Genomic DNA, 15,060 nt, shown 5'->3' on the forward strand with positions numbered 1-15,060 from the left:
ATACCCTCAAAAGGAGGGTCCCAATGAGGGACATGGATGGACCCAGGGCAAGCCACAAGCTACCCTGGCATCAAAAAGGGACTGGTTAAGCACTATATATATATATATATATATATATATATATATATATATATTAAGTTAAGAGCACAGTCATGGAACAAACTCTTTCATGACCTAAAAAGAAGTAACTGAATAAGGACCCTGCTGCGTTAAGAAAGACTAACCTGGTCTGAGGACTGTAGTCTAGGATATATAGCAAGATGCCCCCAGGATGAGTCACCCTTTATTCTTAATATATCTTTTACTGTGTCCATACAAAATGACTAGAACTATTATTAAGAAGTTAATTTAAGATGACTGTTAAAATGGATTACTAACTAAGGAAAAGAGAAAGCAATATGCCCTGAGATAGAATTCTGCCCTTGGATGGATCTCCTAGCAGGAATCTAGAGTTTTGAGCACCCAGATGAGATCTTCTCCTTGAGTTAATTGCCTAGAAGAACTTCCCCTGAAGGGAGTTCTTTATATCTGTTCATTGTTATACTGTTCAACCACACCTATGTGTAATTGCTACCCCCACCCTTCATGATTTCTCCATGACTAATGCTGTGATATGTGAATTAACAGTCTCTGATTACCAACCAACCTGTTATACTGTTCCTTTCTTTGTCTCTCACTGTCAGGCCAGCATGGGTAGGCAGTTCTCTGCCACTGAACGCACCCACACTTGAACTCACAGGAAGAAAGTTCTAAGTTTTCAATATTAACACATCTATCATTGATACTATTGAGAGGTCATTGTTGAGAGGTCATATGAGTAGAAGAATATAATTTGCAGCTGTTTTTATGAGGACAAAATGTAAACGTGTTTTGGGCTTGAGAGATAGTATAGCAGGTAGAATGTTTGCCTTGCACTCAGCCAACCTGGGTTAGATCCCTAGCACCACATATCGTCCCCCAATTTCCTGAGCAAAAAAGCCAGGAGTAAACCCTGATGATAGCCAGGTATGATCTCCAAAGCCAACAAACAGACAACCCTCCCCAAAAATCTTTTTGAAACTACAATGAGATTATTTATAGACATATCAAGTTCTAGCTAATTCTGGAACACATTCATTCTTTCATTAAATTGTATACAAGAGGTTCCTTACTTGTGGTCTCACCATTCATTTCTTGAAGTTCACTGTTAATTCCAACATCTATGGAATTCATTATTTTGTCAATCTGTGAGAAAAAAAAGAAACATAGATAAATAATGATAGTCACTTACAATGCATTTTAAAGTAAAATTGAAATTCCTAAAGCATATTCTTAATATTCCTACCACTAAAATCCTAAACTTAAGCTATTAACCAGTTTTTCTGGGGCTGGAGCTATAGTATAGCAGGTTGGACTATTGTCTTGCATGAGACTCACTCGGGTTTTATTACTGGCATTCCATACATCTCTGAGCCCCATTAGGAGTAATATCTGAACAGAGAGCTAGAGTAAGTTCTGATCACTGCCAGGTGTGCCTCCCTCCAAAAAGAGAGAGAGAGAGAAAAAAGAGATTAATCAGGATTTCTTAAAGAGAAGCAGACAGCTTTTAAAAATTTCCTCAAGAAATGTTATGTTTCATTTTCTTAAATTTTCAAAGTTACCTTTTTCCACTTTGTATTTGCTAAAAGGAACTTTAGACTTGATGGGTCATCAAATAAGGAATTCTGTATTTTTAACCTCAAAAGGGGTTGGGCTGGCAAATAGGTATTATTGAGGTTAAAGAGCTTGTCTTGCATACTGCCAATCCCAGTTTTATTTCTGGCACTGCATATGAATCCCTGAACACTTCCAGAAGTGCTCCATGAGCACAAAGCCAGGAATAAGTGCTTAGCACTTCTGGGTGTGGCCCAAAAACTAAAGAAGCAAGAGAAGAGGATGGGGCTGCAGATAAGGTCATGTGAGTATGTCTCTTCTCTGGCATTCTCTCTTCTCTAATTAAAGAGTAAATTTCAGTTTATTGAACGGTTATAAGTCCTTACTAAACTGTTTGACCAGTCACAAGCTCATTCATCAGAATAAGAAGTGAGGCATAGACAAAATTAATCCTAAGAGATAAACTACTTATTAATTACTCCAAAAGGATTTTAAATCTTACTCCAAAAAAGGATTTTAAATGTTAATCAAAGAGCTAATAAACTTAAGAAACGGCAGATGCAAATAAACTACCAGTCTACTAGTACAAAACCTTTAGAAAATATAGCTATTTTAACAAATGGAGAGAAATTCATTAAATACCTAGTTTAATAATTTATTATTTAATCCCATTCCTTTTCATCCTAGCAATTTGAGTAAAACTGCTTTCAGGAAGAACAATGGGCATTACTGAGATACACCATTTGGTTCATCCTGGAGCAGATACAGAGAAAGCAAGTGATTTTCCCAAATAGTTCAATTTAAGATGTCAATGTCAATAATTCTTAGAATACTATAGTGACCTATTGGGCTTCAAATTTAATTTGACAGGCACAGCCTTTTGAGAAACAAACTATGACATACTAAAGTAAAATGTCAAGGTAACATGAAGTTTATTCCTTGGATAAATTCAAGAAAAAAGCAAGAAACTTTATTATTTTATGAGACAGTCCTTTTTAAAGTCAAATTCTGGTCATTCAGGGGCTGGAGCTATAGCATGGCGGGTCAGGTGTTTGCCTTGTGCACGGCCAACCCAGGTTCAATTCCTAGCATCCTATATGGTCCCCCGAGCAATGCCAGAAGTGATTTCTGAGTGCAGAGCCAGGAGTAATCCCTATGCATCGCCGGGTGTGACCCCCCTCCCCCCCCCAAAAAAAAAAACAAACACAAATTCTGTTCATTCAAAAACCTTAAAATGGTATGTTCTGAGTCATTCTATGAAATTAAAGACTTTGTAAGTAGAATTGAAACTGATAATACTTGGCCCCTCACATACTTTCTCCCCTCTAATGTCTCTCAGATAGTTGTTAAAGGGAACTATTTAGTAATTTGTATTTACTGTATAGTATTTAGAAAAGATTCAGAGCTACTCAGTTTGCCATTAAAGTTAACACTTACATGGTATTCCTGGAAAAAATATAAGGTAGCTTAAAGATGGGAGATGTTGGACAGAACTTAGCAAGAATCAAAATGACACAGAATAGAATAAAAATTGTTCTCAATTTGTCAGCTGCAGTGCCTGATAGAACATAATGTGAACATTCTCTTGAACCTCACAGCTAGCTATTACTTCTGCTTGATATCAATTTCTATGGAAACAATAGATTTCCATCCATGAGTGGAACTGTGCTTATTTTGTACTCACTGAGAGATTATCATGTATTTCCCCTAGAGCCTTTTCCTTCCACTTGGAGTTCTATGTAGGTTATTGTTGTTTTTGTTTATCCATGAAAGACTTAAAAATCTGAGAATCCTGACCAAACCTCCATGCATCAAAGCATTATATAATAAACAACAAGAAGAGCAAGCTTACTTCTTCCCATTCAGAAGTGAAAGATGGTGTTCTTTCAGAATTCCCTTTAGAACTATGTTCAACAGTTGAAGATTCACTCCAGTTAACTCTTGATGCTTTATCATTTGAAGGGTAGGCGATAAGATCAGAATCCGATTTGGAGACGTTTTTTGATAAGTGCATATCAATTAGAGCTTTGGGTAGTGACCTTATTCTTCCTAGGGTACAGGCTCTCTCCACAAATCCCCCAGGATTCAACCATTGATCCCCATCACGGGACCCACTCCTACTTGTTCTGGAGCCAACAATGGTATGGTTTTCAAGCTGGCTGCTTTTTTTGTAAAAAATCGTTCTACTGACAACTTTGGGTTTAATTTTCTTTACCAAGGGTTCTGACTTATTTTCTATGGGAGACTGCTTGAAAGGTAAAGGACTATTTGCCAAGCTGATTTCGTTGTGTCCTTCTCCATGTTCTTCTCTTTTGCAGTAGAGATGAAATGGATTTTCTGGAGTTTCGCAAGCTGGAGAGGACCCATGCAGAAGGCCCGCAAACTGCCCAGGATCATATTCTTTGGGGGGATCATTGTCCTCTTGTTGAGAAATATCATCTGCAAAAGAGAAAGAGGAGATCAAAAAAAAAAAACTGGCTGACAAAGGACTCATGAATCTCTGACACACAGGAGTGTCTAGTTCAATGAGTGTGCAGCATTCAGGCACATTTTATTATTTACCACACAGAGATTTCCTTACTTTAGGAAACTTCAACAGCCCTGCATACATGAATACAGTGAATTTGAGTCTGTGCACATGCACAAGCAAGCAGGTATATGACCTAGCCTTTCCTGATATACCTAGAATGCCTTTCAAACCCAAGATATGCCTATGAAGTCACTGCATGCCCCTCTCCCTTATTCCCAGGACATTGTTTTTAGAGTGGAAACAAAATGAAATGTCTTAAAATGTGACGTTCATGTTCAAACTTTTTCAATAAATAAATCTTAGTGTTCTAGGTCATCAGGTGCATATACCAAGATAATATATAAAGACATTCCTCCATCATCCTACCAGAAAATAAATTTGAAAACAAAATCTTGAAAAGAGATACATTATAACTCATTTAAGGTTAATGATCTTGACAGTCATACTTTAAATATAAAATTATAACTCCTACCTATTATAAAATTTAGATAAAAAGAATTTGTTCATACTTAATATAGGCAAATAATATAACCCATAATGTCATAAAAAGGGAGACACTTTTATAAAAAACTAATGTTGAGTTATTAACACAAATTTATATTTTCTTTTATTCTTTAAAACCACATTAATTTTTCATTGTCAGGTCTTTGAAAATGTAAAGCAGAAAGACAAAAGAGGAATGATAATTTCGTTGCTTTATGTTTTTTAAAAGGGAAGCCAAATTTTCTCTGAGATGTAAAATATACCATGCTTTGTTACCACTTAATTTGTCTTATAAAACTGTACTGTTGAAAACCCAGCTAACTAACTTTAGTAAAGCAACTCAGTGAAGTTTTTTGACTGGTCATTGTAATTTGTCTAAATATTTGAAAAAGTAAAACATTAAACAACACAATAATCTCACTCTTGTGAAAAAAGTCAAATATAGTCAGTATGGTACATTTGTTGATTCAGGTTTTAAAGGTATTCATTTTTAATATAAAACTCCAAGCATTCATTTTTATAAACTAACAGTTAATAGACACATGCTATTAACTAAGCACTGAATTGAGGACTTTATTTATATAATCTCATTTTACCTTTATTATAATCTTGTGAAATTATTAATAATCATGTTTTTGATGGAGATATGGCTAGAATATTGAACTCACATTTTGAAACAAACTGGCAACCACCTGAAGGGTTTAAGAATGAGGAAAATGACTTTTTAAGCTTCTTTCATCTATAAATTTTTGTGGAATTTGGGAAAAGTGATTAAAAGCTTGTTCTTTCTGCTGTTGGACCTAAATCTATATAAAAGGAAATAAATTCTGGCATTCCAATTTGCTTTCTCTCTTTTTTTCTTTCTAGGTTAATCAATACCCCCATGTACAATATAAGCAGGTTGATACAGGATGACAGTAATGGAGAAATAATGTAGAGGGAAGGAGGAGTTCTGATGTGAGGAAATTTAGATTCTTCATTTAAAAGTTTCTGAAGAAGGTAATGAATTTTATTTGAAAATTAAGACAGTCAGTGTATTGGGGAAAGAAGATTCTGTAAATCTCAGTCAAGAAGTTTCTGATCATGTTTAAAATAATAAGACCTCTCAGGGCATCACATTATTCTAAGTTTTCTATGATATTATTTTTGGCTTACTATCTCCTCTATGGTTTGATAAAAATATTTATAAACACAACCCTCAAATGCTTTATATTTTGAGTCCTCAATCATATGCAACCACTTTCCCAAGTAAAAATAATTTATTAGATGGTAAGTTAAGCATTTTCATTAATATTTTTTAGCATCATAATAGTTGATAAAATTGGGGTTTTTTTTTTTTTGCTTTTTGGGTCACACCTGGCGATGCACAGGGGTTACTCCTGGCTCTGCACTCAGGAGTTACTCCTGGCGGTGCTCAGGGGACCATATGGGATGCTGGAAATCGAACTCAAGTTGGCCGCGTGCAAAGCAAATTCCCTACCCGCTGTGCTATCGCTCCAGCCCCCATATAGTTGATAACATTTTTATTACGATTTGTGAAAAAGTTCTTAATTTCAATGGTCAAGCTATAATAAAATAAATAAACTCAAAAAAAGAAAATGAGAAGTTGACTGTGAAACCTTATGAATGCCTGTGTGGACTGATGAAAACTATGGCCCAATTTGCAATGGTTCACTGTAGTCACATCCCAAACTGCATCCATTTCTTCCACAGGAGTCTGGAGGTGGCTATACTATGCTATGCACATGCTATGCAGCAGTTTCAACTTTTAGTTTTTATTATCTTTCACGTACAATGAGGCAAACGGAGAAATAGACCTCTGCAATTATAAAGATAGAACTGCTATGCTCAGAGATTCCAAGAGGAGAGAGCATGCCATGTCTCTGCGAAGGTGAGCTGTGAGACAAGGGGGAGGCACAGGGGTCAGTCAGCTGGTAGAGAGGAGGGATGGTGAGAAGGTGTCTTTATTATTGTTTCTGTGGGAAGGAATGGTAGCCGCAAGGTGGCTAGTCTGAATCATTTCTGCAGACTTTAGTACATAAGGACTAATCCTTGCCATGTGTAATTACTGCAGATGGCCAGTGGCCAGAATGTAAGAGACTAATTAGAAAAAATAATAATAACAACAACAAAAAACCTGAGTTTTTTGCATATGAAATATGTACTTGAAAGCTCTCCAAGGACAGGCTAGCCATGGAGGGGCACTTCTCCAAGGTCTGCTAGGTCTAAAGATACAAGAAACCACAACCGAGAGACTTATTAATACTCTAGCCACCTTTGTCACTTCACGTTATAGCCAGTTTACTCTAAGACATGTGCCCCAAGATTTCTGAAACTAATCTCATTCAGGCCAATCTATCAGCTGACCACAGACGTTAAGAGCAAATTTAGCCTAGAGGAGTGGAACAAACTGGAAGTAACCGCACGTACCCCTCCACCCCCCATCCCCCCCACCCCGCCATCATAAATAGCTAAGTACATGGCTGTTTTTTTTTCTTTTTGGGTCACACCCGGTGATTCACAGGGGTTACTCCTGGCTTATGCACTCAGGAATTACTCCTGGCAGTGCTCGGAGGACCATGGATGCTGGGAATCGAACCCGGGTCAGTAGGCCGCATGCAAGGCAAATGCCCTATCCATTGTGCTATCGCTCCAGCCCCCATGGCTGTGTTTTTAATCCATGTAGTCTTGAGATTGTAGTAGTTAGTTAGCCAGTATTCACATTTGAAAGAATTAATAGTCTTAAAATGAATTTTGACAATATTTGCATTTTTCACTATATCTGATACTAATAGTATATATCTATGAGTATATAACTGAACTATGTCTATAATAATGAAACTACATAATAATATATAATCTACCTGAAGACAAATGAAATAATATAAGTAGATAAGTAAAACATAATAATGTCTGGGACATAGAACACATTAAATGCATGTTCCTGTTATAACAAGAAATTGTGAGGAGAACATATTTACTAAAAATTGTAAGTCCAGTTATTGTATGTGCACTCAATAGTTTGTTACTTTGAAATGGTAATCATATGTAATTTACTTCTTTTTTTCAACATGTATATTTCAAAAAGTATACTTTGGAATAAATTTTTGCACTTTATCACTATTTCTTTAGATAAAACAGAAAAATTACATAGTTCAAACTAGTTCAATAACTTGTCTTATTTAATTTCACACTTCTTGCTTAATAATTGAGTATTTCATACCAAAGTACAGAACCAAATATGTGTGGATTCCAATCTGATAGTTATTCAAAGTGTCATTAGCATTTCAAAGAAATGCCACAATAAATATCAATAAAGTAGTCAGTGTTCAATCTTTTCTTTATCCATCCCTAACTGCCCCTAATACTTAATACAAAAAAAGATCATAATAAAACTTAAAATTTATATTAAGGTAAAAACAAATCATAATTGAGGGCAAGTGGCTACAGTGATAGAGGGTACAATGTTGGAACGTGTATGCATGATACCCTGTCAGTAACAGTATTGTACAGCACAGGGTTTCCAAAAATTTTTTTTAAAAATAAGAGTTGAGGGGGTATGGTGTTGCCAGCAGGTCAATCTGTACCTGTGAGGCGAGTGCATCAGCAGCCTGATGGCGCCTTCAGACTTCCAAATACCCCAAAATTGCCGCTGTGCCTTTGGCCAGACCCCAAAAACTTGGGGTAAAATTTACCAAGAAAGTAAACAGCCAAAAGTATGTGGGAGACACACCCACAAATCACCTCCGGCTCAGCTATATAATTGGAGGCAAGACCTCTCTGGTTCCTGATTGAACTGCTTAATGGCCATGATCCCAGAGACTCAGAAACAAATCTCGAAACCCAAAGGCTTTTGGCAGAAATGCGTCCGGTCCCTGCAGTAGGTTACCGGCATTGAGCCACCCCAGGTTTGAATAGGTTTCATGCCTTGGCCTGTTCCCCCTGGTGGCTTGGTAGCTGCCATCCTCCAGAGACCACTGGACAGTCAGGTTTGGGCCCGCAGTGACAAGACATGCAGGGCCTCATGAGATGGGGGTGGAGCCGGTCCTTTCCTGCCCATCCCAAAGAGACCTGGAGTTGCCACCCACAAACGGTCTCTCTGGCTTCTGATCAAGCTGCTTAATGGCCCTGATCCCAGAGACTCAGAAACAAATCTGAAACCCAGCGGCTTTCGGCAAAAATGCATCTGGACCCTGCAGCAGGTTACTGTCACCGGGGGGTACAGGAGGGACAGGGTGCTATCCCTCTGCATGCTCCCCCTTGGTGGCCCTGTGGCCGCCATCCTCCAGAGGTGATTGGACAGTCAGGTTTGGGCCCTCAGTGACAAGCCAGCCCTTTCCTCTCCACCCCAATGAGTCGCCGCCCACAAACGGCTTCTCTGGCTCCTGATCAAGCTGCTTAATGGCCATGATTAAAGAGACTCGGGAACAAATCTCGGAACCCAGCAGGTTTGGGCAGAAATCCCTCCAGATTTAATTGTTAAAATTTCGGAATTTCAAAACCATTCAGCCATTACTGCAGCTGTGCGACATCATTTGTTATTCATAACCAGCAATGGAAAACAAATTATCCACTGTTGCCTTTTCAGCAGATCTGAGTTTTGGGGTAAAATCCCAAATAATATTCGTGGGTCTGGTGTCAAAATATTGAATGTAATCACAGTAGAGAGAGAGTAATGTGGAAATCATCTGCCCCACAGGTAGGTGAAAGGTGTGGAATGGGGGTATACTGGGGTATTTGGTGGTGGAGAATGGGCACTGGTGAAGGGACGGGTGTTTCATTGTATGACTGGGACTTAAACCCAAAAGCTTTGTAACTGCTCTCACAATTATTCAATAACTAAAATTATAAAAAATGAAAAATAAAAGTAAGGTGGAGTTCATGCCCAACTCAATCAGCCTAATCAGTGGCTGAATAAATAGTAGTACTCCTACATTAAAAAAAAAAAGAGTTGAGAAAACAAATGATTTTTTTCTTCTATTACACATTATAAGTTTTGTTTATGGGGTCATTGTATTAGTCTTGAGAAAAAAAAGTCTCTATTTTCAGGGAAGCCAGTGTTGGTACTATTAGTAGTAGAAAAAAATTAGTAGAATATTCAAATGCCTCATGTGGTCCACGCATTGCCCTAAGTGTCAGCAACACCCAGGGGCATCTTACTCTCAGAGCACTTACATTCCAGTGAAGGGGCAACAACAAGCCAGTAGAAAATAGTACAATTTCTGATGATAAGAGTTTTAGCTTTTTTTTTTTCTGGTGTAGGGGTGGGTTGCACACCCCGCAGAACTCTCATGTTATTCCTAGTCATGTCTCCCCATGAAAAACAGGTGCTCAGCCCCTCGAGCCCCTTGAGTTCTCTTTCTCTCTAAGCACCTAAGGATCCTATAAACAAAATGACTATGGTTGTCACAATGTGGTATGAAGGGGATATAAGTAAAGGATATATAAGTAAATGACACACACACACACACACACATTTGATTTGGGGCACAAGAACTGTCCCTATGGCAAGTGTGAGATCCAAGAAGAGTCAATGATGCTCTTTGGAACCAATGACAGGGGGAAAAAAGCTAACTCTTAGTTTAAAGATCATCAAGCAGGAAGATGTCTCTCCTTCCCAGGTGACAGTCTAGCCTCTTAGTGCTATTCTGGACTTAAGCTGATTAAATAAGGTCATCCCACACTAGAGAGGGCAATTGGTTTGACTCTTATAAACCAACTGTATTTTTATCGCCTTCTGAAATATCCTCACAGAAATACCTACAATAATGTTTGACTAAATATCTGGAAACTGTGACTGTCATGATGATCTATAAAATTCACCATAATAGGGGGCTGAAGCGATAGCACATAGGGTAGGGCGTTTCCTTGCATGCAGCCGACCAGGGTTTGATTCCCAACATCCCATATGGTCCCCCAAGCACAGCCAGGAGCAATTCCTGAATGCATAAGCCAGGAGTAACCCCTGAGCATTTCTGGGTATGACCCAAAAAGCAAAAAAAAAAAAATTAACCATAATAGTAGAATGATTGGGTAAGAGGTCAGAGATAAATTTAGGGTCACTGTCACTGTCCTGTCACTGCCTTTCCATCGTTCATCAATTTGCTTGAGCGGGCCCAGTAACATTTCCATTGTGACACTTGTTACTGTGTTTGGCATATCCAATACGTCACGGGTAGCTTGCCAGGCTTTGCTGTGTAGGCGAGAAACTCTCAGTAGCTTGCCAGGCTCTCTGAGAGGGGCGGAGGAATTGAACCGGGGTTGGCTGGGTTGGCCATGTGCAAGGCAAACACCCTACTCGCTGTGGTATTGGCAGTTATACTGAGATGTATATTATTAAATTATCACCTGATATTTTTAATAAGAACCAAAAAATGATATGGAATTTTTTAAGACATGTATTTCTTAAGTCTCCTTATTTGAAAAAAAAATGCATGGAATTAGGAAAGAATAAAGTCATTATGTAATTACAAAATTAAAACTACTGGAAATATCTTAAATAAATATAGGTAGCAAAGAAAAACCAGGATCTTAAAAAATAATACATATGATGAAGTTATGTCATTGAAACAGAATACATAACTAAATTAAAAGTTGTACAACTGTTATTAGTAGAAACAAAAGAAAATTTGATGGAGCTCACAACACATGGGATCCAGAAATTTGTTAAAGGCAATTCAAATAAAGAGGTATTGAACTGGATGCTAAGCAATAGAAGTTGAGAACTAGCAAAACTTAAAATTCTGCAAAAGACAACTGGAAGTAGGAAAAGTCCTGGAAACTATCAGTTATATCCACTAAAAATGTACTTCTCATCAAACATAGGAAACAACAACAGATTGCAATAAAAAAAGAAGAAAATTAATGTTTAACAGTTAATGCAAAAAAACTTGATATTAATCCAGAGAATTTGGAAATTCCAAGCCCAATCCTAATCCTCACCCACATGTAATACACATATTACTTAACTCTGCAAAATTGGCATCCCAGATCAGTAAGTAATGTCTATGGTTTGACTTCTAAACATATTATCTGCTGAAAATAACAAAGACCTATAGAGAAATTACTGAAATCAAGGTCCACTGTAGAGAAAGTCCAAGCTGAGCCTAGGACACTGTGCCAGAAAGAAAGCAAATGATAAAAAATTAGCAAGACATTGTCAAGGGAACAGAGAATCCAGTCCGAATGCTCTCCACTGAAGGTCTGAATGCACTTTGCTCTTTTCTTTCTTTTTTAAAAATTTTTATTAGTGAAACACCATGAGGTACAGTTGTAGACTTACAAATTTTTGTGCTTGGATTTCAATTATACAATGAGCAAATACCATCCCTCCACCAGAGTCTAACAATTTTAGGATTAACTTGCTAGTGCAGTGAAGGGTATACGGGGAAAGGAGTAATAAGGCCTCAGGGCTGGAAAGGGAGTACAGCAGATAAAGTATTAGCCTTGTATATGCCTGACCTCTGTTCAATGCTTGGTACCCCATATTGTCCCCCAAGTCCTACCAGGAGTAAACCCCGGGTATAGCCAGTATGGCCCCAGAACAAATGAAAAAGATGAATTACCAGCTGTATCACATATAATTTTCACCTACTTCTATTTTAGGTTACTTTTTAGAACTTTGATAATTTTCTTAATTTAAAAAATGGTGGGGATCAGTGAGACCATACCTGGAATGCTCAGGGGCTACTCCTAACTCTGTGCTCAGCGGTCACCCCTGGTGGTGCTTGGGGGTCCATCATATTCAGTACTGGGGATAAAACTGGTGTTTACCTTAACTATTGATGTAGGCAGGTAAACAGGGAAGGGCCCAATGGCAATGGGATTCCTGGCAAGTAATAAAACCAAGAGTCTTAAAGCTGCAAAAAGCCCACCTTTCAGACAAAGGAATGAAGTCCTGATAAGACTCCACCCAGGGAAGGCTGGACTGCCCTCCAAGAGAAGCTCCAGCAAGAACAAAAGCCAAGGAAAGGAATTTCAGAGAAGACCATAAACCATTCCCAACTCTACTCCTTTGGCAATGGACTCTTATCTAGGTAGAAGCCCTACTTGGAGGCAGCTAGAAGACACCCAATAGAAGCTACCTTGAACAAAGGAAGTGCATACATATGCTGCCCAAGCCCACGTGCTACTTGTGCCCACATGGCTGAGCATGTGTGGTACCCTAGCATATCTACATCTTCCCTCTTGAGATGTATACTGGGCCTCTCTCCATCTTTAGAGAATTTCATGTCCTGTCTTGAATGCCATACTCAGTCTTCCTTTGCTCCCCTTCCAAAACAACTCCAAATAAAATTTGTTTTTCCTTCACTGCTGTCTCCTGAAAACCTTTTCCATGAGATAAAGCAAAGACCTGGAAATCCTGGGCAAGGCCTAGGACTTACTCTCCTTCCCTGCAAAGAGCAATTTTTTTCACTATAGCCTGAATCTGTAACTCACGAGAAATCGGGTGGTGGGGATCTCTCATGCAGAGCAGAACAAGTGGATGTCAGGTGTCACTTGACAGTTACCTGGTATAGCCAGGCAGGGGCTCAGCCACAGACTTTTTAGTCCTAGTGTTCCCAGACAATCCCGGGGTAGCAGAGGCTGATGGGGAGAGCCTCACATAAGCTACCTGTGGAAGCTTACTGACTTCACTATTTCTCCAACTCTTATTTTTAGAAATTTTTATTATAGTTTTTCATGTCTTGGGTTTTCTTGCATTAACTGTTAAAAACACATTTTTCATTTCTTTTTCTTGAAACCTAGCATCATGGTTTAAATGAGGATAGCCACTAAATAAAATGGGAAAACATGAGCCCGTAAAATATCTGTACATGACCAATCTAAAAGTTTATTTAGTAAAGTGGCAGGCTATAAAATCAATACCCAAAAATCCATGGCTTTCCTATATGCAAATAGTGAAAGAGAAGAAAGTGACATGAAGAAAACAATTCCATTCACAATTGTGCCCCAGAAAATCAAGTACCTAGGAATCGCCTTAACTAAGGAAGTAAAGGATCTGTACAAAGAAAACTACAAAACGCTACTTCAGGAAATAAAAGAGGACACGAGGAAATGGAAAAATATCCCCTGTTCATGGATGGGGAGAATCAACATTGTCAAAATGGCAATACTTCCCAAGGCACTGTACAAATTCAATGCAATCCCTATAAGGATACCCATGACATTTTTCAAAGAAATGGAGCAAACACTCCTGAAATTTATATGGAACAATAAGCCCCCACGAATAGCTAAAGCAATTCTCAGGAAAAAGAAAATGGGAGAAATCAACCTACCTAACTTCAAGCTCTACTACAAAGCAGTAATAATCAAAACAGCATGGTACTGGAACAAAGGCAGAGTTGCAGACCAATGGAACAGAGTTGAATATACTGACACCTCCTCCCAAACATATAATCATCTAATCTTCGATAAGGGGGCAAGAAAAGTGAAATGGAGCAGGGAAAGCCTCTTTTATAAATTGTGCTGGCAAAACTGGTCTGCTACATGCAAAAAAGTGGGTTCAGATCTCTGCCTAATGCCGTGCACAAAAGTAAGATCGAAATGGATTTATGACCTCAACATCAGACCGGAATCCATAACGTTTATTGAAGACAAAGTTGGCAAAACTCTCCATGATATTGAAGTTAATGGTATCTTCAAAGATGTCATGCTACTGGCCGAGCAAGTGAAAACAGAGATAGACAAATGGGACTATCTTAAACTAAGAAGCTTCTGCACCTCAAAAGAAACAGTGACCAAAATACAAATACAGCCTACAGAATGGGAAAGAATATTCACCAAATACACAACCGACAAGGGGTTGATATCAAGGATATATAAGATACTGGTTAAACTACACAAGAAGAAATCACCCAACCCCATCAAAAAATGGGGCGAGGAAATGAACAGAAACTTTCGCAAAGAAGAAATCCGAATGGCAAAAAGGCACATGAGAAAATGCTCCACATCACTAATCATCAGAGAGATGCAGATCAAAACAACAATGAGATATCATTTCACACCACAGAGACTGGCCCACATCCACAAAAGCAACAGGTGCTGGCGTGGATGTGGCGAGAAAGGGACCCTCCTTCACTGCTGGTGGGAATGCAGGCTGGTCCAACCCTTTTGGAAAACAGTATGGACGATTCTCAAAAAACTAGAATTTGATCTCCCATTTGACCCAGCTATAGCACTCCTGGGAATATATCCCAGAGAGGCAAAAAGGTATAGTCGAAGTGACATCTGCAATTGTTTGTTCATTGCAGCACTCTTTACAATAGCCAGAATCTGAAAAAAACCTGAGTGCCCGAGGACAGATGACTGGTTAAAGAAACTTTGGTACATTTACACAATGGAGTACTATGTAGCCATTAGAAAAGATGAAGTTATGAAATTTACATACAAGTGGTACTACATGGAAAGTATCA

General features: G+C 38.4%; 1 protein-coding gene across 10 annotated transcripts in view; it reads right to left on the minus strand.

Annotated features, from left to right (window-relative positions):
- The window catches only part of ANKS1B (ankyrin repeat and sterile alpha motif domain containing 1B), a 1,250,258-nt gene that overhangs the window by 530,212 nt on the left and 704,986 nt on the right, over positions 1–15,060 (minus strand). For all 10 annotated transcript variants that reach the window (XM_056114313.1, XM_056114308.1, XM_056114302.1 and 7 more), the window contains exons 13-14: positions 3,485–4,071; positions 1,152–1,224 (exon numbers count right to left, since the gene is read on the minus strand). In XM_056114313.1, the coding sequence (XP_055970288.1) occupies positions 1,152–1,224; positions 3,485–4,071 (660 nt within the window). The remainder of the gene's footprint in view (positions 1–1,151; positions 1,225–3,484; positions 4,072–15,060) is intronic.

This window comes from Sorex fumeus, unplaced genomic scaffold (assembly GCF_029834395.1).
Source record: "Sorex fumeus unplaced genomic scaffold, SorFum_2.1 ptg000003l, whole genome shotgun sequence".
NCBI lineage: Eukaryota > Metazoa > Chordata > Mammalia > Eulipotyphla > Soricidae > Sorex > Sorex fumeus.